The sequence below is a fragment of the Acinonyx jubatus genome, chromosome B4 (genome assembly GCF_027475565.1).
Source record: "Acinonyx jubatus isolate Ajub_Pintada_27869175 chromosome B4, VMU_Ajub_asm_v1.0, whole genome shotgun sequence".
Lineage (NCBI taxonomy): Eukaryota > Metazoa > Chordata > Mammalia > Carnivora > Felidae > Acinonyx > Acinonyx jubatus.
In genome coordinates, this window is record NC_069387.1 from 58,236,883 (window position 1) to 58,262,858 (window position 25,976).

The 25,976-nt window shown below is 39.7% G+C and overlaps 1 protein-coding gene across 4 annotated transcripts in view; it reads left to right on the top strand.

Annotated features, from left to right (window-relative positions):
- The window catches only part of SSPN (sarcospan), a 53,432-nt gene extending 28,206 nt beyond the window's left edge, over window positions 1–25,226 (top strand). For 3 of the 4 annotated variants that reach the window (XM_053226054.1, XM_015065199.3, XM_053226055.1), the window contains exons 2-3: window positions 14,269–14,355; window positions 21,019–25,226. In XM_053226054.1, the coding sequence (XP_053082029.1) occupies window positions 14,269–14,355; window positions 21,019–21,384 (453 nt within the window). In that variant the 3' untranslated portion in view covers window positions 21,385–25,226. Of the gene's footprint in view, window positions 1–13,676; window positions 13,762–14,268; window positions 14,356–21,018 lie in introns of all 4 variants that reach the window. The other variant, XM_015065198.3, reaches the window with a different exon arrangement.
- Window positions 25,227–25,976: the final 750 nt, after the last annotated feature.

Genomic DNA, 25,976 nt, shown 5'->3' on the forward strand with positions numbered 1-25,976 from the left:
GTTTTGTTTTGTTTTAAGTAGGTTTCACATCCAGCATGGAGCTCACTGTCGGGCTTGAACTCATGACCATGAGATCAGGACCTGAGCTGAGATCAAGAGGTGGTTGTTCAACTGACTAAGCCACCTAGGCACCCCCATGCAATATATTGTTTTAATTTATGTTTTTCTGATTGCTACGGTAGTTGAATGTATTTTAATGTTTACTGGCCATTTTATTTGTTTTCTAGTGTTTATTTACTCAACAGATATTTTCTATGAGTTGTCTCTTACTCATTGATTTATAGAATTTCTTTTCTTTGTTATTTAACCTTTGTGTTTTAGCTACTGGAATATCTTCTCTTTTTGGTACCATGTCTTTTATCCTTGTTTATGGAGCCTTTGTTGTGAATAAGGTTTAATTTTAACATACCTATATTTATCAATATTTTTTTATGGTATGTGCTTTGATATATGTTAAGTCTCTCTCTACTCCAGGTCACAAAGACATTTTTCCAGACTGTGTTCCAAAAATGTTGAAGGTTTACTTTCGTATTTATATCTTTAACCTATGTGTTCTAACTTTTTTGCATGAGATGTGAGGTAGTGGCCAATTTTTCTCATACAGATGATTAATTGTTTCAGTACTATTTAGTGAATAATTGATTCTTTCCGAACTGAAATGCTATGGCCATTTATCATCTATCAAGTTCCCATATTAGATTGAGAATTGTGTCCGTAAGTCTCTTTAATTTCATCATTTTATTTGTCATTCACTATGCCGGTACCACAATGTTTCAATTAACAGCGCTACAGTGCCCCTTGTGATGAAGATGGTAGCATAAGCAGCTCACCTCTACCCATCCACAGTCCCGTCTTATTTTTCAAAATTGTCTTGGTGAGACTTAGCCACATTCTCTTCCATATATATGTTAGAACTGGCTTCTTTTGAAGTTTCAAGAAAAATCCTTTTGGTATTTTCATTTGATTGATTCATGTACTTTCTCTACGTGAGCAAAGAATCACTCCCCATTTATCTGATGTTCTACAGTTTAGCTAGAGTGTGTCCAAATGTGGATTTTCTTTCTGTTTGTCCTGTTGGAGACTTGTTATGTTTCCTGGATCTAAGATTTTTGCGTTTTCATCGATTCTGAAAAACATTTCTGAATATTTTAATTATTTGAAAATATTTATTTATTTATTTATTTATTTCAAATAATCTCTCTCTCTCTCTCTCTCTCTCTCTCTTAGTCTCTCCATTTGAAACTACTATTAGAGATATGTTTGGACCTCCTATTTTGTCTTCATGTTTCTTACCCTCTCTGCTGCATTTCCTGTCTATCTCCTGTTCTGTATTTTGGGTTATTCCTTCAGATCTATCTTCCAGTTCACTATTCCCCTTTTCAGTTGAGTTTAATCTACTACATAGAGTTTTTAATTCCAATGATTTTTTTTTCATTCTAGAACTTGTCTTTTGTTTTCATTGATGTTTTATTTTTTAATAGATCCCTGGTGTTTTTTAAAGTGCCCTGTTCTTTATTCATGTTTTCAGTTTCTTCTTTCATGGTTTCAGTTATTTTGAGTGTGCTTTTTTGTTTTTAATTTAATTTTGAGAGAGAGAGAGAGCACGAGTGGGGGAGAGGCAGAGAGAAGGGGGCACAGAGGATACAAAGTGGCTCTGCACTGACAGCGGTGAGCCTGATGTGGGGCTCGAACTCACGAACCTTGAGATCATGACCTCAGCTGAAGTCAGTCAGTCGCACAACCGATTGCACCACCCAGGTGCCCCAAATGTACTTTTTCTATAGGCTCTGTCTTTAGTTCCATTATTTGAAATTCACAAAGTTTAATTCTTAGAGAGAGAGTGTGTATCTTTGTGTGCACACATAAACTTAATGCATACAGTGCCGGCCTTCACTAATGAATTGATTGTTTATGGGATTGCTATAGTTGGTTTGTGAGTTCATTTTCCAAGAGGCTTTCTTTATATGTAATAATTTGCAGTGGCCTATTTGAGGGTGTAACCCTTCAAGATGGTTTCTCGTGCCAGGTGTCCCAGTGCTATTATGAGCCACTTTTTTTTTTCTTAACCTGTTTATTATGGAAAGTTTCAAGCATACAAAAAAAGTAGATCAAATAGTATAATGGACACCTGTGTTCCCATCACCCAGCTTCAATAATTATTAACTCATGATCAATCTTGCTTCATTTATATGCTCTGAAACTCCACACCCACACACCACGTATGGTTTATTTTGAAGTAAATCCCAGATATTATATCATTTCATCCATAAATACTTCATATGTAAGTCAAAAGATGAAGACTAAAAATAATCAAAATACTAATCATCCCTAACAAGTTAACAATTTCTTAATAGAATCAAATCAGTGCTCAAATATCCACGATTAACTCATGAATATTTCTTCAGTGTCAGAATTAGGATCCCAATAAGATCTATACATTGCAATTAGTTTATATATTTCTTATGTTTCCTTTATTCAAAGACTTACCCTTTCTCTTTTATATCATGTCTCTCTCTCTCACCCCTCCCCTTCCTCTTTCTCTCCTCCTCACAATTTTTTGTTGAAAAAACTCAAGTTTTTTTTTTTCAGGACTGCTTTCATGTTACTTTCTCAAAACCTCCACCTCCACCTCCACCATCAGCCAAGACAACAGTTTTCTTGATGACTTCCAGTGCTAGTGGGTTCGTTACTTTTGAGTCATGTAAGGGCGTAGCCATTTGAGGGGCCTACCTTTATTTACGCCACGGTCTTAGCTCCATCTCTTAGCCTGTAGAAGCTCAGAGCATTTTAATGTCTTTCACAGCTAGAAGAGTTTCATATAAGTTAGGCTTTAATATTATGCAGAAATAAAACCTCCTGATGTTTAAAAAAGTCTTTGGATCAACTTGCAGATTTCTTAACCTCTCTCAGTCACAATTTTCTATAAGACGGAGTAGTATTTTTTACTTATTGCATTGTTTTACGGAATAAATGAGCAAATATATAAAGTAAGTAATGCACGAAACATACTCTGTCTGGGTAGAGGAGATTTTTGAGCAGGGTTTGAAGAATGAATATTACTGGATTCAAAATAATTAAAGGAGAAGTACTATACCAAGGGGGATGGAAAAGTAAAAGGGCATTTTAGGTGAAAGGCACAACTCATGTCCTAAACCTAGTTTTCATCCACAACCAACTTTATTGCTTCACGATTCTGTTGTTTGTGCTCGTTTAGTTTTTTGAGGATGTAATTGCAAAAATTCCCAGTAGTTACTATCAAATATGAATGTTAACATAGATACACGAATCTGTTAGAATACTAAAATAAGACCCAAACCAAAGGGATTCTACTTGAATGTTTCCATGATAAGTCATACATTAGGACAGTTGTTGGATTTGTCTTCTGTTTTCTCTGTGTTGATACAACACTCAGTTGTGAGATTCACTGGTCTAAAATGAGCTATTTGCAATAATCTTTAGGCAAGGTTTTTGGAACTTGTGAATTGTAGCAATTTCATGCTGGCACATCTCTCAAAGATTTCCCTAGCTTTCCAGCCTTAAATTGGCAGGGACATCAAGGAAAGCACACTATATCCATAGGATTTGGGGGATTCATGCTCCCTTCATCCAGCTGCTGATCACAAATTTCAACTCCTTTTTATCAGTTCCGTCAGGATAGTTTTCTGTTATCTTATAAAGCAACAAATGAGCTACAAGTGAACATCTGCAAAGCACAATGTGTGCTGAGAAATAAGGCAGTCACTTGACAGGCACATTTTCCTTTCTGCTCTTTCTGTGCTGGCACAACAGATGTGGCTAAACTACACAGAAAATGCAATTGCAAGGCAGCACTGGCTAGGAAAATTAAAGATATATATATGTACGTATATTATATACAAATATATACAATATATTTAAATATACATAATTATATATATATGTACATATATATATTTCTTGCAATCAGATAGTTTGAAATCATTATAAAGGAAGCCACCACTTTGAATTATAAAGGATATATCCTACCATGGGAAAGATTTTAGCCGGTATGTAACTGCTCTTTACTATTCCCTACTTCTTCACCAACCAATGAGAGCTTTTATCGCAACAGAGAAGGTGAATCTGTCTCATCACTGATGATTACATGAGCAATGATTGCCTTTAGAATGGCCTCATTACTTCTTAGAAATCTTGTTTCTACAAGTTATTTTCCAAAGAAATCTAGATTGAGCCAAGTTCTCGGCGATGAAAGGCCTGCTTTGTTTTTCAACTCAATCCATTACCACATAAATTATTTATTTTGATTCAATTTCAGTATCATTGCACACCATATATGAAAAGTCTATACATATATTTACAGTAATTCAGACATGGACTTGTCAAGTATCAATTCCTCAGTCAAATATAATAATAAAGGGGAGAAAAAGACTGAGTGCATATTACAGATGGGTTAAACTCAGGTGTGATGGAGCAAGTGTCATTTGTCTTTAGACTCTGAAAAGAAATAATTTTCTGTGATAGAACTGGTTATCTAGAATTGCCTTTTCACAGAGAGATTTTGACCTGGATCATGACCTGAGCCGAAATCGAGTCAGACACTTAACTGACTGAGCCACCCAGGCACCCCATCTACCGAGCTTCTTTTAAAACTAATCTCTTAGGTTGTCTTTGCAAAGCAAATATTGCAAATTGTTCCCCCCAACCCCACAGGAGGATGGGGAAATGCATACATGACAGTGTGTGTTGTAACCCAAACTCTATCCAGGGTAAGCAGAATTTAGTCCTTGAATTACGAGAGTATTTCTTGACTAATGCTGTCCATTGACTATTTTTACTCTAAGGAAAAAACAAAAATGAAAAGAGTAAAACAGTGAAACTCTGGGTTTGGAGATTCCTAAGGCAAATGAAAAGGCATTGAATCCCTTCCTGATGTATGATGAGCCAAAGAAAATTCTCTTTAGCAAAAGTTGCTAGACATAAAAAGTTGTTGCTAGCTATAGTTTTGTTTTAAGTGGAAAAGAAGCTACTACTTCACACTTGGTTTAATAAAAACCAAGAAATTTTTTTTCAAATTTATAATAATGTTCTGGGTTTTAATGCCTGTACATTAATATTTGTAGTGTTTAGAGACAGATGGTTACAGCTTTCTCTCGCATCTTGATGTTTAATACTGCCATAAACTCTTTGGTTGATTTTGAATCTTTATATTTATATCACTTTTGGAATTTCCCATTAGTATCTGTGCACTAAGTTTGGCTAAAACAATTATACTTTATTTTTTATGTTTATTTATTTTTGAGACAGAGACAGAGACAGAGTGCGAACAGGGGAGGGGCAGAGAGAGAGAGGGAGGCACAGAATCCGAAGCAGGCTCCAGGCTCTGAGCTGTCAGCACAGAGCCCTATGTGGGGCTTGACCACACAAACCGTGAGATCATGACCTGAGCTGATGTTGGACGCTTGACCGACTGAGCCACCCAGGTGCCCCCAATTATGCTTTTTCTTTCTTTCTTTTTTTTTTTAAAGGTGATACTAATCTTGGATCTGCTTTGGACAGAAAATATTTTTAGCTGGACAGTAGTTTTTCAGAAATTAAATGCTTGTCTTTGTAAAACCATAATAGTGTAATCAGAGAAACATATGCAGCTCAGCATGGTTACCAAGATTGGAATTTCCTGGGTAGTAGAGAATAAATAGTTTTGATGCAGAAGGCAAAAGAAGCAGAAAATGAACTTTATAACTCTTAGGTATTTGCAAACTATTTATGTCAACACTATTGGAAAGATTTTTGAAAAGTGGGCCCTTGCTATGAGAGCTAAAGTAGCCCAAGTCACTAAATGAATAGATTTGTTTATTTATTTGACACATGTATATATATTGACTGCTACATACGTGCTGGGTATTGTGTTACGTCTTTCATCCCTCCTGTCGCACATAATCCTTACAACAGTTTCTGAAGTGGGCATTGTTGATCATCCCACAAATGATGATGGTACGGAAGCTTGAGGAAGTTAACCTGTCCAGGACAAAAAGCTAGTATGTGGTGGAGGTGGGTTTTGAACGCAGGTCTGTCAGATACAGAGCTAAGATATATGGCCTCTGTCTCTGTCTTTATGTACGTGGACCATTTTGCTGTAAAACTTCATATACTTACCCTCTGTTGCCCCTTTCCTGCAGGCATGTATAGGTTATCTTTTTTGGAGCCTGTTAGGTCTTAGATAACTTAGAGCAGATACATGTTGTTGGAATAACAGACCCAGCAAGGTTCTCATGAGAAAAAGCCGTAAGTCAATCGTCTTTTTTTTTAAGGGGTCAGTGGGCATTACCAGTTCAGTTTTTGAGAGGGAACATACCGCTTTGAGGACTTATCTGCATTTTGCTAATTACTAAATGTCCTGTTTATGGGAAAAAGAAGCAATGATGTTAAGTCCTATGTTCTCCATGGCTCCTCTATGACTGACATAGGATGTATCTACTAAGGCATTTGTTTATGGTCACTGTGATTTTGGTCTCTTCTATTTACTGAAGTATCTCCAGATCCTCAAAGAGTACCTGGCACGTGGTAGGTACAGAACGAATATTTGTTAAATGAACAAAATGAGATTATTTCTAAGATGTGATAGAGGGCTACATTTATATGTGTTATTCATTTCAGCTCAAGTTTCAGAGTAAGTTATACTGGCACAGTTTGAGGTCCTATGAGATGGAGAAAAAACAATATCTACTGCAATTGCAGGCACATCATTCATGATCCTTAAAACAAATTATAAAGTGTTCTTTTCTCTATGTTATCCATGAAGAGGCTGAGTCTTAAAGACTGTGTCACCTTCTCCAGGCTTGGACAGTCATTTGCAATCTCAAAGACTTCTCCCCACTATGCCTCCGGAGTGGTACTTCACACCATTCAGCATGGAAGAGGAGCAGATAATGGATCTGCAGCTGTCACTTTGTTTACAGTGCTGTCCAGATTCCAACATAGAGGTGGCCAGGCTGGGCGATGGTTAAGAGCCAGGCTCTGTACTCTGGTGCAGCCAGCAGCTCTATCTTTGCTCTGTGACCTTGAGCATAAAACCTTTTTGAGCGTTAGTTCCCTCATCTATGAAATGGGGCTGATGATAGTGACTACTTCATAGGATTTTCATGAAGACCAAATGGGATCATTTACGTAGAGTGCTTAATTTAATGCCTGGCATGTAAAAGTGCTCAAAATTAGCATTAAAATGTCTAACCATTTAGGCTTGGTAATTACCTTTTCTTATGTAAATATAAAGATTATGGAATATATTCACCGGTATCCACTAATACAGAGTAGACTGTGTGGCAGTTGTAACCAACACAGTGTATGTGTTATAAGTTTTAAACATGGTTAATTGGTAATTCATTTGTGAGCCCTTAAATACGCTCTAAATTTGATCTGCTCTAATAAACATATGAGTGACTTGCAATAATAATTATTATAATAATTACTGCCAGTGTTTCTCCCGTTATTTCTTAAGCATTATTGTAGGCGCCTTATTTACATTATCATTAATCTTTGAATTAACCATCAAAAGAAGGCATTGTTGTCTCTATTTCATAGATAAGAAAACTGAGGCTATGAAGAATGAGCTTTGTTCAAGATCATATAGCTACAAAAATAATAGAGTCAAGCATCAACTCTAGCCCACATTTTCCCACTGTGCAGCATTTAATTACACGTACAGTTTCCTAGTTGATTGTAACAGAACTAAAAAGCAGTTACCACTTGTTGAATGAACTGTTAATTAATGTTTCATGCTTTCAAGAGTTTTTTTCACCTTTCTTACCTCATCTGTTTAGGAGGAGTATTTTTGAGTCCGTTTACCCCAAAATGTAATTTAAAATAATAACTAATTATAATAATAAATGTGGGGAGGGAATAACCTCACAGTTCCACCATATTTAAGTCCTATTTAGCACCAAAAACTTTATTGTCTTTAAAAACTAATACACAGGAGGAAAAAAAACCACACAGTTGATTCAATGTCCCTTACGTTTAGAAAGGATGGGGGGTTTCGATGAGTGAACAGTAAGGAGGGATTTGTATGAGCTACTATTGACTGTTCATTTTCCCGCCTGGCCAAAACTGATCAAACGACATTACCCATGGCAATTAATTTTCCTATGCCTCACTTCTTCAACAAAGTAGGGATTAAACTGTAAATTTCTAAAGGGCAAAGACCGTATCTTATTCTTCTTTATACTCCCAGTATCTACCTCAATAAAGGTTGTTGAGCTAACCTCAGTGGGGAGTAATACCTAGATTAGGACAACCATTAATAGAAAGATCTGAAAGATTACATTGTACCAGTTCTTACTCCATTTCCACTCAGGAAATGAGTATTAGGATTGCTCTCTGGATCTCTCCCTCCCTTGCATCTTTTTATGTGATTCTGCAGGCTGGTTTCAGGGATTCCAAATAACTAGGAAAGAATAATGTGCCAAACTTTGCCCTTTAGTTACAGATGAATCCCACTTGGGAAGCAGATGCTTCTGTAAGAGAAGGGGCTGAGAAAAGGCAGAAAATGTGGTAGAGATGCAGGAGTGTGCTACAACATTCCTGGCGGGCTTGTGACAGCTGACCGCACATCTCTTCCCAACTCTGTGTTCAGTGACTTCATGTTGATAGCAATGAAGGGTTTTCCCTTCAATTTTAAGGATTCCTATGACAGAGAAGACTAAACTTCCTTATGAGAAAATTATTGTTATTATATCTCATTATTACTTATAATAAACAGCTCTTCTATAGGAAACCCCACTTGTCAGTGTATCACTCTAGACCTCAAACTTTCAGATAAACCCCAGACCAGGTGTTAGCATTTAGAAGACTATGTTTTTAGCTTAAACTACCTGTTCTGAAAGTGTGGCTTCAGGACTAGCAGCAAAAGCAACACCAGCATTACCCAGGAATTTGTTAAAAATGCAAATTTTTGGTCTCCACTGCAGACCAATTGGATAAGAAATTCTGGGGACTGGGCCAGTTTTTACCAAGTCCTCTAAGTAATTCTGAACTACCGGCTTCGACTTTGTCTTACCATAAGGCCGTGGCAATGACAATCCAGTAAAAATGCTTAAGTTATGCTAAAATATTCTCTCCCATCTTTCTGAAATCTTGATCCAATAAACATCTCTTAATAGATGCTCATGAAATGTTCTTTTATATATTATTTAAATCTCGGACACACCATGTGTTAATCAACAATTCTCCTGGGTGAGACTGCATTCAGTTGACAGATTGCAATATGTTTATCATTTGTTGAAAGTGATTTCTAATATTTGACCTTAAATCCTATTAAATAGATGAAAATCCACAGAAATTCTCTTAAGAAATATCCAGAGAAATATTTACAGTTCTGCTACATCTCTTGTTGATCAATTATCTGTGCAAACATGAGAAGAGAGTTCATCTTGTTACTATATTGACAGAATATAAAGGTGAAAGTTGATTAACTTACAGGAATAGAGTCACATTTCAGGTCCACAAATGAGAGGGCGGGGGTGGAAGGAGGAGAGAAACCTTGAAAGGCATTTGACAGGGGAAGGTTGTATTCCCCAGATAGCCCTGTCAAGCAGCTCTGTCGACAACAAAAAGAAGAAAACAAATATATTGGAGGCTGTGTGAATGTCACAAGACCAGAATATAAACACGTATGACATGGGGAGAAGTAAATACCAATAATTCACGTTCTCACAAAATGTTTTCGAGTGGGATCTTCTAGCTATGCCGGAATGAAAAGGAAAAAAAAATGATGTCTAGGTAAATCTCCAAGACACTGGTCCGGCACTCACCTTTTATTCATAATGCCAACCCTTAAAAAGCACCACTGCAGGTACAATAGGGCCAAATAACAAAAACAGAAACAGTGTGTGACAGGACTCAGGACTCATCCATCTAGAAATGGATCTAACATTCAGAGAACATTTCATCTCTGTTTAACTTTCTAACCCACAAGAGAGAATGCAGCCTTCACTCTAAGCAGACAAAGAATATCTTTAGACAGAAGGTGGAATTTAGCACTTCGGTTTTCTCTTTACACTAAAGAGAAAACGAATTGTAGACACGTGCATCCAAAAACTGATTTAAGATGATAGTAGTTGTCTTTTGTTCCCATTGAAAAAAAACTCATTCCAAGCTTTTCTTATTAGCATAATTCTCCATCTGTACGTGAACTGACTGGACAAGTTCTTAAAGCCTCGCTGCCCTCTCTACACTACTTTCCCCAATGCTACCCCACTCTTATTTGGCTTTGTGCTCAGTGACACCACCTGTCCACCCCAGGCCTGGGTGTCTGGTCCAATGAGTGCCTTATTGAAAACCTTACATAACTGCTTTTTTCCTGTTCCATGAGGCTCACCTCACCAAATCTAATGGAAGCTCTGGCCCAGAATCCAGGAATGTTGTTCCAGATAGACCTGGCGGGTCTCTCATTAACATGAGCTCCTCCTCCCTGCCTGGGAAGTCAGAACACCCTGTCTTCCTGGAGCGTCCATGTCCTGCCAGCTCAGGAAACAAGACCCTTAGTCTGGCGTGAGAAATCTGATTACCTCCCCATGGCCACAAAGCTTTCAGTTTTAAGTTTCGATAAATGCTACTCTTCTAAAAGGTGCTGAACACCAATAAACTCTCTGATACAGAAGTATTGTTCTAACGTGCAGACCTGTAAGAAAAAGAAGTCCCCCCTCCTGGAACCCACTGAGCCCTAGCAGAAGGCTAAGAAATTAAAATGTGTTGAGTTTATCCAGGCTCCATAGCAAATGTGCTATACAAAGATCTCAAAGTGAAATCCAAAAATCCAAGAGGGTAATCAGTTTCATAATATTTAGACATGTTATGAAATAAAACCAAGATTGTAAGAAGTATATTTAAGATGCTTTCTGTTCAAAAGAGTCAAAAATTCTGCATAATTGGGTAACTTGGCTCTTTTCTGTTTTCACTAGACTCTTTCTGGATGGTCTAGCATTTCTAATGGCTTCAATTACTTCACATATGCTGATGACTAACAAGTGTTTATCTGCAGCTCAGACCTCCTTCCTGAGCTCTAGGCCCCTGCAGTGAGCTTTGAATCCATGTGGGCATCTTCGTTTTCCACTCCCATTCTGCTCTTCCTCTTGTATCTTGTGTCTCCTTAAATATCAACACCATCCACCTGGCAGCTCAAGTCAGGTGGCTGAGCACCTTCCTGACCCCTCCGACCCCAGCAGCCTTCACATCTGGTCTTTATTTAGGGCCCAAGGATTCTGCCTCCCTCGTGTCACTCAAACACACCCACTCTCTCTCCCCACTGCTAGCTGAGCTCAGGCACTCATCATTTCTCCATAGATGCACAAAGGCCTCCTAGCCGGTCTTCCCTTCCCAGTGCATTCTTCACAGCCTGAAGGACCATTCTCAAGGGCAAAGTAGATCATAGCATCCCTCCGCTTCAAACGCCCTAGAAGGAAACAAAAGTCCTTTGTGACCTACCTCCTGGCCATCTCTGTAAGCACTTCTTGTGCCTTCTCTTATCCTCTGCACTGGAGCTATGGGAGTCCTCGATGTTTACTCTGCACTTCTGCATGCCTTTGCACCTACTGGTACTTTCTTGACCCTTCCTCACATCCATCTCCTAACTAGTTTCTGCTTATCCTTCCAAATCCATCTCCCTTCAGAAAGTTTCCCCCAGTTGCCTTTGGGTTAATCACCCCTCCTGTGTATTATGGAAGATGAGGTCCTAGTACTTAGATGGTATTCTAACTTCACTGTGCTCTCTTTCCCACTGGACTGAGAGAGAGAGCTCCTTGAAGGCTGAGACTCTATCTTTTCACCTCTCAGTTCCCAGAGCTGTGCAAAGGGTCTGGCTAGTGTATGTCCTCAAAAGAGTTCTGTCAGTTGACCATGAGAAATGCCCTAGAATGAGGTCATATGTTCCTGGGCACCTTCTTGCTGGAAACTGGCCTAATGAAAGCTACAAAGGAGTAGATACTACTAACGTGGGAAAATTTGTTCAAGCAAGGCACAGAAGCAGATTTTTAAGATGCGGGTCCAGTTAGGCCTGATTGTTGGAATGTGTCTCTCATAAAGACAAAGAGAGGAGTCTTGGCAAGTGCCAGCTTCGCAAGAGCCTCTAGGGACAAAGATAGCCACGTGGGAGAGAGCCCAACCCTGTGCATGCACCTGCAAACAAACACTAACAAGGGCGTATAGGCACGTGCTTCAGGATTTAACAATCCTCACAGAAGCAAGTTGAGGAGCCTCCATCTGGTTTGTTGCCAATGAACAAAAAAGGAGGTCTTTCTTCCATTGTTTCAGTTGTGTAAATTCTTAGTGTGACAATACATAGTAAGTCCCTACAGGTCTTATCAAACTTCTACCTAACTTTTAAAAATGAACTTTGAGAAAGAAGTTCATCCCTGACTTGGAAATGTCAGTCATGTTGTGGTCTACACAAATAACTTCAGTATCATTACTCTGCATCTGCCGGTCCTCTGCTGAAAAGTTGCCTCCCTGGGTCCTACCTGCTTTGTTTTTTACCCAGATCTCTCCAGCCTGTGCCATGCTCCTGTATTTTAATGCTATATCCCTGTGCTGGGAATGTTACTTACTATTAATTTATCAGCCAGTCCAAATGATGGAAGAGCCAGCACTAAAGGAAGGTCTGGCTTTTGGCATCACAGCCCAGTAGAAACCTGAACAGCGCTCAATTTGAGAACCCACGGGGGCACAAGCAAGTTACTGATTATGTAAACAAGGAGAGACTAGGATAGAGGCATTACCCTAAAATGCTATGTTGATGTTGTAAGTAAACAGTTCTGCTACCCTGTGGTGTAAAGCTAGCCCTAGGGGTAGAAATTATTACCAAACCAGTCATTTAATGGCTTACTAGGTGACACTCAGCTACCCTTCAAACATCCGTCTCTAGGAAAACCGTGCTTAGCAGAAGATGCGATTCTGTTGCTTGGGGTTTCTATCCTAAAGTACAACTTAGCAACATTTTAATGTTTCCAAAATTAAGTGTGAACAGATACACTTTGATTAGAAACTCTAAATCACATTTGCAAAACTTCAGAGCACTAAAAAAGAAAATCTGGTTCGACAAAGCAGTCGAGTATCTTTTGTCTCAAAGTTGTCATTCCTCTTCCCAGCGTCCTCTCAGCCAGACACGTCCCTTTCTTTCCTTCATGGACACTCAGACACGTGGGGATCACTTACTGTTTCTCCCTTGCCAGTGTCCTCCTATCAGCATGCAATAGCCAAGATATACAGATTCTGCTAGGACCACACCTTTCCTCTCTGCCTCTTTCCCTGACTTTGTGTCATCTCAGCTCCGGCCCACCTGATATATTAATTCTGCTTAGATTAGTAAAATAATAATCCTGATGTGGGTTGGATGCCAACCCACCCAACACCACTGCTCATTTTCCTGAAACGTGATGCCTTGAATCATGTCATTTGTCTGATTAAAAATTTTCACGGGAGTCCCACTGCTTATGAAATCAATCCTGTATCCCTAGATTTTTAACTTACCTTTCTGCTCTATGTCTTGTTATTTCGACTGCGGGTGTATGTTTACTACTCTCCCCCCACAATTGTGCCATCCTACCTCTGTGCTATTGCTTGTGCTATTTCACCCAAACCACCTGGTTTGAGTGCTGGTTTCATTATTTACTAGCTTTGTGCTTCTGTTTCCTCATTTATAACATGAGGATCATAACAGCACCTGCTTCATGGGGTTTTGTGATGATTGCAGAGGAAATCCATACAAAGCCCTTAGAAGATGGCCAGCACAAAGTAAGTAGTCAGTAAATGTTAGCGATCATCATTATTATTATCATCATCCTTTTCAAGGACCATTTCAAATCCACCTCTTTAGTGAAGTCTTTTTAAATTGCCCAACTCAATGTTGTTTTTTTCCCTCTTTTTGTACTTCTCTGAATAGCATTTGACATGTAATGCCCTGCCTTAGAATAGCATGTCCACTTATCTTGGCCTAGACTGGACCGTACACTTATTGAGGCTGAGGAGGTTTTATTCATCATTGTACACGCGAAAGGACCTTGCATAGCACCTGGCACATCAAAAGGACTTAATAAATACTGGCTAAATTGAAACAAATTGATTTTACTATTTTAAAAAAGTCTGTTCCTCGAGCCGAGAGAAAAATAACACATAAAGATAAGTAAATGAAATGAGCACCTGGATAACAAGGATGTTATTGGTGAAGGACACTGAGATTGATGTCATTAGAATGCACGACTTGCCCTGATAACATCCTTCCGTCCATGTTCTCCATTGCAGGTCTGCCTAGTGGCGTATCTTGGTTTGTTTATGCTTTGTGTCTCATATCAAGTTGACGAACGGACATGTATCCAGTTTGTTATGAAAGTAAGTTGTTATTTTTTTCTCTTTTATCATCACATGGGGGAAAACACAAGTACAAAATAAAAGAATGATTTTTAAAGGGTTGCATATCAGATTATACTAGAAGTTGCATTTTTAGGCAGGCCAAAAAAATGTTTTAGGAGGGCATTCATCCAGACCCCAAAGGTAATGCTGGTCTTTTTTTTAAAGTCTTAATTTCCATGCACTAAGTTGGCATAGATCACATAAAGTCTGTCCTTCAATGCCCCTTACAAAGAATTTTGAAAATTCATCAGTTCAGCAAAACACTTGGCCAGGGAAAAGGTGTCTCTATTACTGTCCACTTCCATATCTTTGGGTTTTTTAGAATATTTTAATAGGGAGGCAGTCTAAGTGTATTTCCTCTTGTAGGTGGGACCACTGAGACAAAAAAAGTACATTGGGTGCATCCAAATGATCTGTGCCAAGAGCCTGAGGGTATTGGGTGGGGGGGAGGTAGGTGGGTAGGATATGCATGGTTTAAGGTGTGTGTGTGTGTGTGTGTGTGTGCGCGCGTGTGTGTGTCTTTCACGTGCATGTGATTTTTTTCTCCATTAAAGACAGTGCATTCGGTTGGAGCCCATTCAAGTACACAGCATTTTCACTGCACAGTAGAATCTAGTCCAAAGGGAAACATAGACACACCCTTTTAGAGTTCAGGGAGATAAAAACCCAACCCAGCAATCAGAGCTAGGAGAAATCAAATTCCTACATTTCCTTTCAACCACTTGTAGCAGACAACAAAATGTTTTCTGTAATATTCGTTTGTTGGGTATTTTTTTTTTTTGGTCCACTCACACTGTTTACTTTTTCTTCATAACCAAGCACATAACAATTAGATACTTCTTTGTTCACAAGAAAGCATAATGCATAAGAGTAAGTCAATTCTATTATTTAGAAATTACAAAGAGGCAGAAGAGTTGTTTTTTATTCTAGTATGGTTGAAGTGGTTGACATACAAAAGCAAAGTGCTTCTATTATATGTATATATATTTAAATCATGTTGTAAAAGGGTAATAATGGAATAAAAGGGCTCACATTATATTAACTAGTCAAAAAAAAAGCTGGCTACGCAAAATCTATGGTGTGATCCTACAGAAATAAAAAAAAATAGCTCTCAGTGCATAGAAAAAACGGTTATCTGTGAGTAGTGGGAGGATAGCTGCCTTTTGTGGTTTCTTCTTTAATTCTGAAATGTTCTCCAATAGTTAGACATAACTTTTCTAATTAAAAACATAATGGGGGTATCTGGGTGGCTCAGTCGGTTAAGTGCCCAACTTCCGCTCAGGTCATGATCTCACAGTTGGTGAGTTCAAGCCCCACATCAGGCTCTGTGCTGATAGTGCAGAGCCTGCTTGGAATTCTCTCTCCCTCTTTTTCTGCCCCTCCCCTGCTCTCTCGCTCTCTCTCAAAAAATAAATAAGTAAACTTAAAAAAAATAATGGATTCTTTAAAAAAAAAAAACCCGACAGAATTTGGTGGATATACCTACATTTGGAAATTTTAATTTTTCTGTCTGAGGGTGTTCCTTAAAGAAGGCCAGAGAGAGCAGACATCAGTCCATGTTTACTGTTTTTGTAGAGGTCTCACTAAACACAATAAGGCTTAGTGATGAATTAAAACAAAACAAAACAAAAAAAAACCCTGGAAGCCTAATAAGAAATGGCCTGTTAAATTACAGGGACCTCTTTCACTAGGTAAAAAGTGCTCTACACTAGGTTCATCAGCTTATGTGAAATGCCCTCGTTTCCCCTCCAGATGACCCAGCAGAGGCCCCCAAAGCCACCTCAACATCTGCACTTGAAATAAGGAGCAAGGGCAAAAATAAAATAAAAAAGTCACTGCCAATGTCAGCCAGGTTGAGAATTCCCCACTAGGAAGATCTCATTAGCCACCTTTTTTTTTTTTTTTTCCCACCTGTGACAGACATTGACAAATACGGAGGCACTTTTCTCTTCTCCTGAATGTGACCTTTAGTGATGCTTGCTGCCAGCTCTCTAAGGTGCCCGCTACATTATCTTCAGGTCTAAAATGAGCTTCAGTCAATCTCCAGGTTTTCCAAAGGCACAACAGGTTACAGCAGACTTTCCTTGTGTTTCCACACCATTGGATGGGGGGTGGGGGGGAGGAACAAAATGGATCTTCATGATGTGTTTCTCACTTAGCCTTACCGCATTTTAGTGCCTGCGTATGGATACCCTGGCCTAAGCTTTGTTGAAGATTTTTTCTCTCCTGTTGGAAGACCCAGATGGCCAGGGCAACCAGTCAGGGGGTGCTAACTGCGTCTCTCTGCAGCCTGAGCACGCGCGCGCGCGCGCACACACACACACACACACACCCTCCCTTTTTCTTGGAGACAATAGCCACGGGACCTGTCTTTTCATCTGAGGCTAGCGCAGTCTGCTCTCTGGCAGGCCCGCGACACCACCGGCGCATTCTTTCTTTCTCCCGGGGCTCTGCCCGCGGCCTTGGCGGGCCATTCGGCCTCCGATTGGACCGCCTGCCTTTCCCCGTGGCCCTGTTTTCTCGGGGCTCACCTTGGTTATTTGCAGAAACGTGTCCGGTTCATGTGCTTGCAAACACTCCCGGGCACATTCCCCAGGAGGGCATTTAAGGCGCACTCGCCTCGTGCCCACAGCCAGGAGGCCCCTGGGCTGCTGCTGCCGCCCCCTCCTGCGCGGCGAGCGGCAGCCGGGCCTCACCACCCCTGCCACCCGGGAAGGTAATTAAATCGAAGCCGAACCGCCCTCCTTCCAAAGTCACCGAGCGTTGAAGCCGCAGCCGGGTACCAATTAGAGGCAGCGAGCGAGCGGAGCCGCGCCTGGGCGCCGCTGTTACATAAGCTCCGGGGGCCTCGGCGCCCCCGCCAGCTGCCGAGCGCCAGACACACGGGCTGACACCGGCAAGACAAATGCGTCCCGAGCCAGGCTTTTATCAAGATATATTTGCTCGCATTCCCAAGGTCATCGTAAACACTTTCATTGATAGTTTATTCGTGCCGCGTAGGTAAAACAAGCCACTTGATTTTAAATTACCGATTCTAACCCAGAAGCTTGTTGCTGTCAGATGGATTAAAAGCCCGTGAAGGGGGGGAGGGGGAGCGGTTGGGGAAATGCTACAGCGTTGCAGATGTAGCCCGCAGGCCTGGGGGATCAAGTATACATTTATGTCTTAGCATGGATAAGAAATTTGATTCTGTGGTTCACTCCTGTTTACTTGGCCTGATGCTTTCACAGAGTGGTAGATGCAGGATCACACTGTGTGAGCTATGCACCAGTGAAAGTATTCATATTCAAGGAGCTAAGGGGCAAGGCTTTTGTTTGGGCTCCCAGCATATTTAAGTTGCTCGCTTAAAATTGAGCAATCCCTGTGTCTGTGTAAATGTTTACATCTTTTCTACAAGCCAAGCCTGCATTGTTACTCCCACATGACAGAGAATAAGACAAAGCCCGTAAAGTTGATATCCTAAGAGTCTTGAGAACTGGCAGCTCTTTCCATCTCTAGTAATTTGTTTATTGATTTCACAAATACTTAAACAGTGCTGCTATGTACTAGAGGCAGCTCTAAGCCCTTTACAGATATCAACTCTTTTGATCCTTATAATAAGCCTATGACCATAGGGCTATTATGATCATCATTCCAAGTTTAAAGGTGAAGTAACATAGGAGTGCAGGGGAATGATTAATTTGCTCCAGGCCCACAGCTAAGAAGGGGAGAATCAGGCTTGAAAGCGGGCAGTCTGGCTCCCCTATTTATGCTCATAACCATCACTCGGCTTGTACACTTGTTAAATGTCTTGAGTAAATCTTCCAATATCTAAGCCAAAAGGAGATCTTTTAAAAATAGGCAAAATTTTGGGGTACCTGGGTGGCTCAGTTGATTGGCTTTGATTAAGCCCTTTGACTTCGGCTCAGGTCATGGTCTCATAGTTCCTGGGTTCAAGCCTCACTTCCAGCTCTGTGCTGACAGCTCAGAGCGTGGAGCCTGCTTTGGATTGTGTCTCCCTCTCTCTCTGCGTCTTCTCTGCGTGTGCTCTTTCTTTCTCTCTCAAAAACAGAATAAACATTTTTAAAAAAACAGGCGAAATTCTCATTTCAGCAAATGGGTTTTCGTGATTGTGTGAGAGAATAATATTTTTGCAGCCATTCGAATTATTTACAGACTGAAGGAGGGATTATTGTCATTGCCTCAAGATAGTGTCCCAATGAATGTTATAGAAATCTGCTAAGGATGTGTGTGTGTGTTGGAGGTGGGAGGGTTATTACAAGACTTCCTCAGTTCCAGCCATTGATGGCAATAAAATGTGCAGAGAAAACTCCAATGGGGGCCATTCTGCTAAGCAGATGACTCTCAGGTGGGAAATTACCCCTTTAATTTGGGCCTTCCCTCCTGGTAAAGTCACCAATGTACCCATGTTCCCAAAGCAAATAGCTCCCAGGTCCATGCTGCCTGCACTGGAAACACAGTTACAGTGGGTACACATGTACAACACCACCAGCACGATTTAATTTGGCTCTTGGTATCAGGAGTTTGAGGTCAATCATCAGGCCTGAATATTTCATAACAACCCAGAATATTTCAAATATTCGGCTCCAATGTTCCCACAAAAATAAAAACTCCTACATTTTAGCCTAAGCACTATAGTTTTTGCAGGAAATATGGCCACAAAAATTTAGGCGATGTGTTCAATTTCACAAATTAAATATTTCCTTTTTAAATGTTTTAATGGTGCCCCTTGTATTTATCTGCTTCCCTTCCTCCAAGGGAGGACTAAACACATTGAATAGAAGTTATCCTTGTTGGAGCGCTTGGGTGGCTCAGTCGGTTAAACGTCTGACTTTGACTCAGGTCATGATCCCTCAGTTCATGGGTTTGAGCCCCACTACATCAGGCTCTGTGCTGAGAGCTCAGAGCCTGGAGCCTGCTTTGGATTCTGTATCTCCTTCTCTCTGCCCCTCATCCCCCTCATGCGCGCTCTCTCTTTCTCTCTCTCAAGAATAAATAAACATTAAAAAAAAAACCCTGAAAATTACAATAAAAAAAAGTTATCCTTGTTATGTCCCTGAGATATAAGATGTTTCAATAAACTGTTTCATGGATGAAAAAACTTGAGTTCCATCTGGCAATTCTTCAAGAGATTTGAAAAAGATTAGTGTGTGTGTTTATGATATCTTTGATGAGGACATGCAAAGAATCCATGCACTCCTTGGCTTTGCAGCCATGTTAAGACAAAGTGGCTTTAACCAGTTCCACTCTCTTCCTGTGCCCTTAGTCAAGCTTTCAAGCAAACTAGACACATGGATAGGGCACCAGCACGCGCACACACACACACACACACACACACACACCACATTCAAGAAGAAAAAAATACATTTTTAAGTATTCTATATTTAAGACTTGAAAACACTTGAAATTGTCACCATGTGGAGAATAACTCATTTGGAGGACTTTTGTACACATATTTTATAATCTTGGCTATATGTTTTTATTTTAAACTACATATCATTGGAAGTAGAGAGAGTGCATAATCTTTTCAGAGCTGCTTTAATCTAGCCCTGGACATGAGTAGAGCTAATCTTACTTTGGGGAGTTCACATTCATGAGAACTGCCCTACAAACAACATTGGACTATGGTAATGTACATCTCACATTAGGAACTTAGTTCAGTACACTAGTCCCGACAGTTGGGGACTCTGTTCCTCATCTAGAGCCTCAGTAGGTGGGACCAGAAACATTTCCAGTAGGTGAGTACAATCCCAAGAACATTTCTTGTCATATAACATGGTTTATATTGTGACTGTGTCAACAAGCACTCACAATTTTTGATCAACATATTTCAGGTGTAGGCTAAATGTCTTGTTCAGGGATTCCATGGTTCTTTAGCAGCAGAGTTGGAACTTGAACCAGACTTTTCCATCACAAGGCTATCACACAGGCCAACGTGTTCAGAGCCTCGGCAGCTGAGGAGCCATTTAGAGTTAATTTTTGTACTCAGGAACTAGATGGTTAGAGGTGGACTTGGGTTGACACTTGTAGGTGAGGAAGCTGACATCAAGTCGTCTACCTTCTGGAACCATAATTTTTTTTTCTAGCAACCTCTTACTGGGGCTTCTGGCATTTCTGGACACAGGTTGGCAACCACTATATTGACCACGGTCATTTTTATTAACCTGTGTTGCTAGTTGATCGATCACTGCCAATTTTGGCCAATACAGTGTTTTCATTGCCTTCTAGCCTTTCACTTATCTTCTAGCCTTTCTGCAATCTTCATATGAGCAGCTTTTGAGGTCAAAACAATCATGGCATGTCTTTCAGGGACGGCTCTCATGTTTGGGATTCATCTAAAGTTTGCTACATCCATATACAAGTATCCACCATCAAGCTAATATTGTTGGCTTGGTGTATGCAAAGCACTCCGCATCCACATGGCAAATAACAATACGATCAGGGCTTACGGATTGCTTCACTAACAAATCGACATGGAACCATTCCTATGTCACGAGTACTCCGTTACTGAAAAGACAACAGCCCCATCCTTCAGGGAACTTCCTGCCAGAGAAGAAAAAGACCAGCTTTTATTAATGAGTTTTGTCAATAGTCACCCACTGTGCTTTGTAACTGGCAAGGTTTTCTTCTGCTTTCTTGCAGCTCTTGTACTTTCTGCTGAGTGCCCTGGGCTTGATGGTCTGCGTGCTGGCCGTGGCCTTCGCTGCCCACCACTATTCGCAGCTCACACAGTTTACCTGTGGAACAGCACTCGACGCCTGTCAGTGCAAACTGCCCTCCTTGGAGCCGCTCAGCAGGACCTTTGTGTACAGGGATGTGACTGACTGTACCAGCATCACCGGCACATTCAAACTGTTCTTACTCATCCAAATGATTCTTAACTTGGTCTGCGGCCTTGTGTGCTTGGTGGCCTGTTTTGTCATGTGGAAACACAGGTACCAGGTCTTTTACGTGGGTGTCCGAATGTGCTCCCTGACAGCTTCCGAAGGCCAGCAGCAAAAGGTCTAACATACTCGCTCAAAGGTGGGAGAGAAAACAGCACACTGACTAGCTGGGGTCAAAAAAGGAAAAGGAAAAAGAGAAAGAAGAGGAAGAAAGGAAGAAAAAAAAAACTTTTGACAATAACTAATATTCACTGTTGTAAATGAATATTTTTCTATTTTTCAGGAAGTAAGAGCATTTCTTCAGGTTTCTAGAGTATTTTTAAAAATTCTTACAGGGAAAATAAGATCCAAATTGACTTTAAGACATTAAAAGAACACTGAACGGGGAAGGAATGGCATACATTTATTTTTGCAGGTTGGAGTTTATTTCTTAGTACAGATTACCCCCACCCCCGCTTTCTGAACATAGAGCATTCCCATGAAAACTTCCGTGAACCGAAATGGCGTAAAGCGAAGGCACTGTTTTATAGAAGCAGAAATCTTCAGATTTCTTTCGGTTGGCGAAAATGGGTGCTAATGTAGATATTTCCTAAAGCAAAACGGCATAGAGCAAACTTTCGGATAGCGGGGAAAACCTGTACTCATTTTATTCATTATTTATATAATCCTCTTTCCTGTTCAGTTTATAGTGTGCATTGGCATTTCAGGACCACTTGCTAAATTTTGCAGTCGTTTCCAGAACTTCCCACCTCCCCCCATTCCTTTCACTATGCCTTGGAGAAAGGGGGGAGAGCTGAGCAACTAGGTTGACTCTCTGGATTTTCCCTGGTAGAGATGTCTTCAAGACATGAAACAGCTTCAAGGGTCAGAGTAGAAAAGGAAGAGACTTTGCAAAGGCTAAATAATTATCAGCACCTGGGCTGGGGTGGAGGCCTTTTCTCTTCAGCTCCCTTAGTTTGGCTCTGTAAGTAGATCACTTACTAAATACTTTGGATGATTGTCTGCTTCTCAATAATTGAAAGTTGGTGGTAGTTGTATTCTTAATGATGTAGAAGGCTTAAAAATAATTACATTATGCTTCTATTCTACCATCTAAAACAAATCATTAAAACTAATTTCTACCTAATTGTTAATTATAATTATGCTCAGAAGCCTACTTAATGAGCCCTGTCTGTACTTATGTAGCACCATCGGCATTAGGAGAAATTACTCTCACAAGAGAGGAGGCTTAAAGATTCTTTCTTCTGAAGGCCAAGCTTTACAAAGGAGAAGAAAAAAAATTTTTTATTAATAGCTCAGGTTAAAAATACTCATTTAAACAAAAACAAGAGCATTTGTAATGGGAAATGTTTATACAAATAGCACATTTGTGATACGTTATAAAGTATCTCTCTTGGCAGCTAAGTACTTTTGAGGAAGACTGGGTAATGCCGAAGTGTTCCATTCACAAAAGTGCATCTGATATGCAATCCTATTATTGATATTTATATCCAGTCAACCTAGAGACTTAAACTAATGTCTTGATGTCCTTATTTGAGCATATGCCCATTGACTTGGAAGGTAATTTTTATTTTGTTTTGTTTTTAAGTTACTGTGACTTAAAAAAGCACAGGCACACTGGGGTGGGAGTCTTTTCTCTCTTACTTGGTTCTGAACAATACCAATATTTTAAGGAAGCAGCTCAGAATGCAAATGCATGCAGCATTAATGTTATCAAGATCTTTCTCTCTTAGCATGCTCTATTGAAATCAGAAATTCAAGATAATAATTGAGATGAATTTGCCTCCCCACATTGCCTATTGATATACTCTGCTAGTCATGAAATTCTACCCTAAAAGAAAATCATTTTCTTGTTTGCCTTAGAAAATAGTTGAACAATTCCATTGGTTGTGACGACAGTGTCAATTTCTACACAATATAAATATCCAAATAAAAGGGAAAACATTAAGTCAGTTAGTTGGAGAATTGTAAAAAGCTTTTATGTCCTCCAGATAAAACACCTGATTAACAGATGTTAAAACCTTTTTTTTTAATGTATTGACTTGCTTAAAAAATGGCCTTCCTACACACCAGCTCAGGCCAAGAACTCACATTTAGTGGATAAGACTCTGGAGCAGAGGTTGGATTACATGCAAAAACTATATCGAGAGAACACCAAGCATCCAGATGATGACCTAAAAAAAAAAAAAACAATGACTGAATCCATTCTGATTTGGACAGTTTTTGACATAAAGAAGAAAATGACAGAGAATCTGAAATATTGTAGGCTGTTCTGTAAAGAGAGAGAAACTGATGATTTAATGCTAATTGCTATGAATCAGGCACCACTAGAAGCACACCCTGAATTCCTTTTTATAGCAAACACTACCGGTTTTATATTAGAAAATTAAAAGTCTACACATCACTAAGGTGCTCAATGTTTTACAAACAATTCACAGGGTATTTCACATGGTAGAATAACTTTAGTTTATGTGTTTCTTTTTCTAAATAATGCAACCAGAAAAGGATGAGACAATAAGTTTGATAATAATCAGGAGATATATATATATATATAATTATGTATGTAATTAAATCATTCTTAAATCTCCAAAGGAAAAAAATAATCATAAGTGAAAGAAGGAACAAATAAATAAAGAAGGAAAGAAACCAAGAAAAGATTCCTGTGCTGTGAACTCACTGAGTATTGATACATGTAAGAATTGTGTTGCATGAATAACAAACTGCTTTACGCTGGATTTAAAGTATTTTGAGGTTGTGTTTTGCAAATATTGAAGTTACAATAACCGGCAACAGAAAAGGAACAGAGACACAGCTTTACACTTAGCAAAATGTTACATTTAAAATCTGACAAGGAGCCAAGATGGTGACTGTCTCTTCTAAACCATAAAACAGTAAGATTTGCGCAATCCTCCTCCTCTTCCACCTCCTTCAGGAGAATTAAATGAATCAAGACTTTGGAAAGAGTGGAAACTGCCGGGACTTGGCAGTACTTGAAATAGGAGGAATACAGCAGCCTAAATGTACAGACTTTGTAACCAAGCCCACCCGATCGGTCTGTGCCTTCACGTGACCACCATCTGTGCCTCCCTCGCTCTGTCCAAATTTGTGGAGGCAGCTCCTTGGAGCAAAGCCTAAAAATATAGCTACACCAGGCCCTAGAAACTGTAGTCAAGTAACAGGCCTGACTTTTTTCCCCTCTTTGAATTAAACGTCTGTCTATATGATCTCTTTGGAGGGGTTTCCAGCTGCAATAGCCATGTGTTCTGACAGCGAGAGCCCATTATGTGTGTGTTTTCTGTTCACGGGCAGGACATCAGAATCTCTTAATATTCTTGTACTTCTCCTCTTGCATGCATTGTATCAGGAATATGTTTATAGATTTTTAGTAAAAGGTGGGGTAGAGGTTATCCAAGGAAGATTCTGAAGGTCAACAGTGGAGCAGTTATTTAACCAGAAACAAACTGAGAAGTTGCCCTGAAAACCAATCCCATCCTGTCACAAAACATACCTTCACGTTTTCTAGTAATTACCTCTCAACTATTGCCATGGAGCCGTTAATTTCTGTAAATCATGCTGGCTGTCAGTTTTTACTATACTCAGAGAACTCTATCATGTTTTTAGATGTACACTGAATATTCAGGACAGTGTTAAAAAGAGCTGATGGCCAAATATACTGACTTGTGGTGGAAACATTTGTTTCGATGAAGGCTCAGTGTTTCAGCCTGGGCAATGAATACCTTAATTCTTTTCTTCTGATTTTCTCGATTATCTTCTTGATTATCTCAAATGATTATACCCTTCAGAAATATCGGTCTGCATTTTGGTGTTGTGATTTCATTTTCCTGCCATTGATGAAATAGTGAATAGAAAACAAAGTGCTTTCTGCAGGTATGAAGTGGTGATTTTTAAAGGAGATGCATATGTGCAGATTTTCTTTGTTAATAAAATTTTCATAATCTCTGAAAACACCGTGTTTGGATGTGCTTTGCGGTACGTTACACGTGAACTTGTGTACAGAAAAACCTCTCAGGTTAGTGTTTACTTCCAAAATTAGGTTTTGGAATAGATGAGAACTAATACTCATTTTGACGCCTTTATTCAGGGACTGTCTCTATTTTGGTACCTGCACCCACTGTGGAAGTCAAGGTTATAAATGCTCCCCAGGCCTGAGCTGAAAAAAGATCTTGCAAAAAGTACTTGGAATGCTGATTCTTAATTTATATCTATTAATGTCAAGTAAAGCTTGGCCTAGAGAAAGGAACACACGTTTGAGTGCTGCACATTCAATCATATCCTACATTTAATTATACGGAAAAACACACGGCCTAATTCCATTTCAAATCTGAATGCAGGGACTCCTTATGAACTCTGGGGCAATTTAAATAGTTGATTATACTGTAAAATGTGGTGGTTCCTTCTGTTTAATTTAGTTAGAAAGACTTGTAGAATGTGAAAAGAAAGGAATAATGACTTAGCATACACTCTCTGAGGTGGATTTCCTATCCTTAGTGTTAGGGCTGCAGGTCTCAGGGGGTGGAAATCTGACTGCCACTTTCCGGCTGTGTGACTTTAGACACACCATTTCATGTTTAGCTTCCTCGTTCGTACAGTGGAGAAAAACATAACTGCCTCACAGTATCATGGGGAAGGTTACACGAAATAGCACTTAGCAAAGTAACTGGCTCCAAGAGGCTTAGTAGACATTTGGATTCTTCC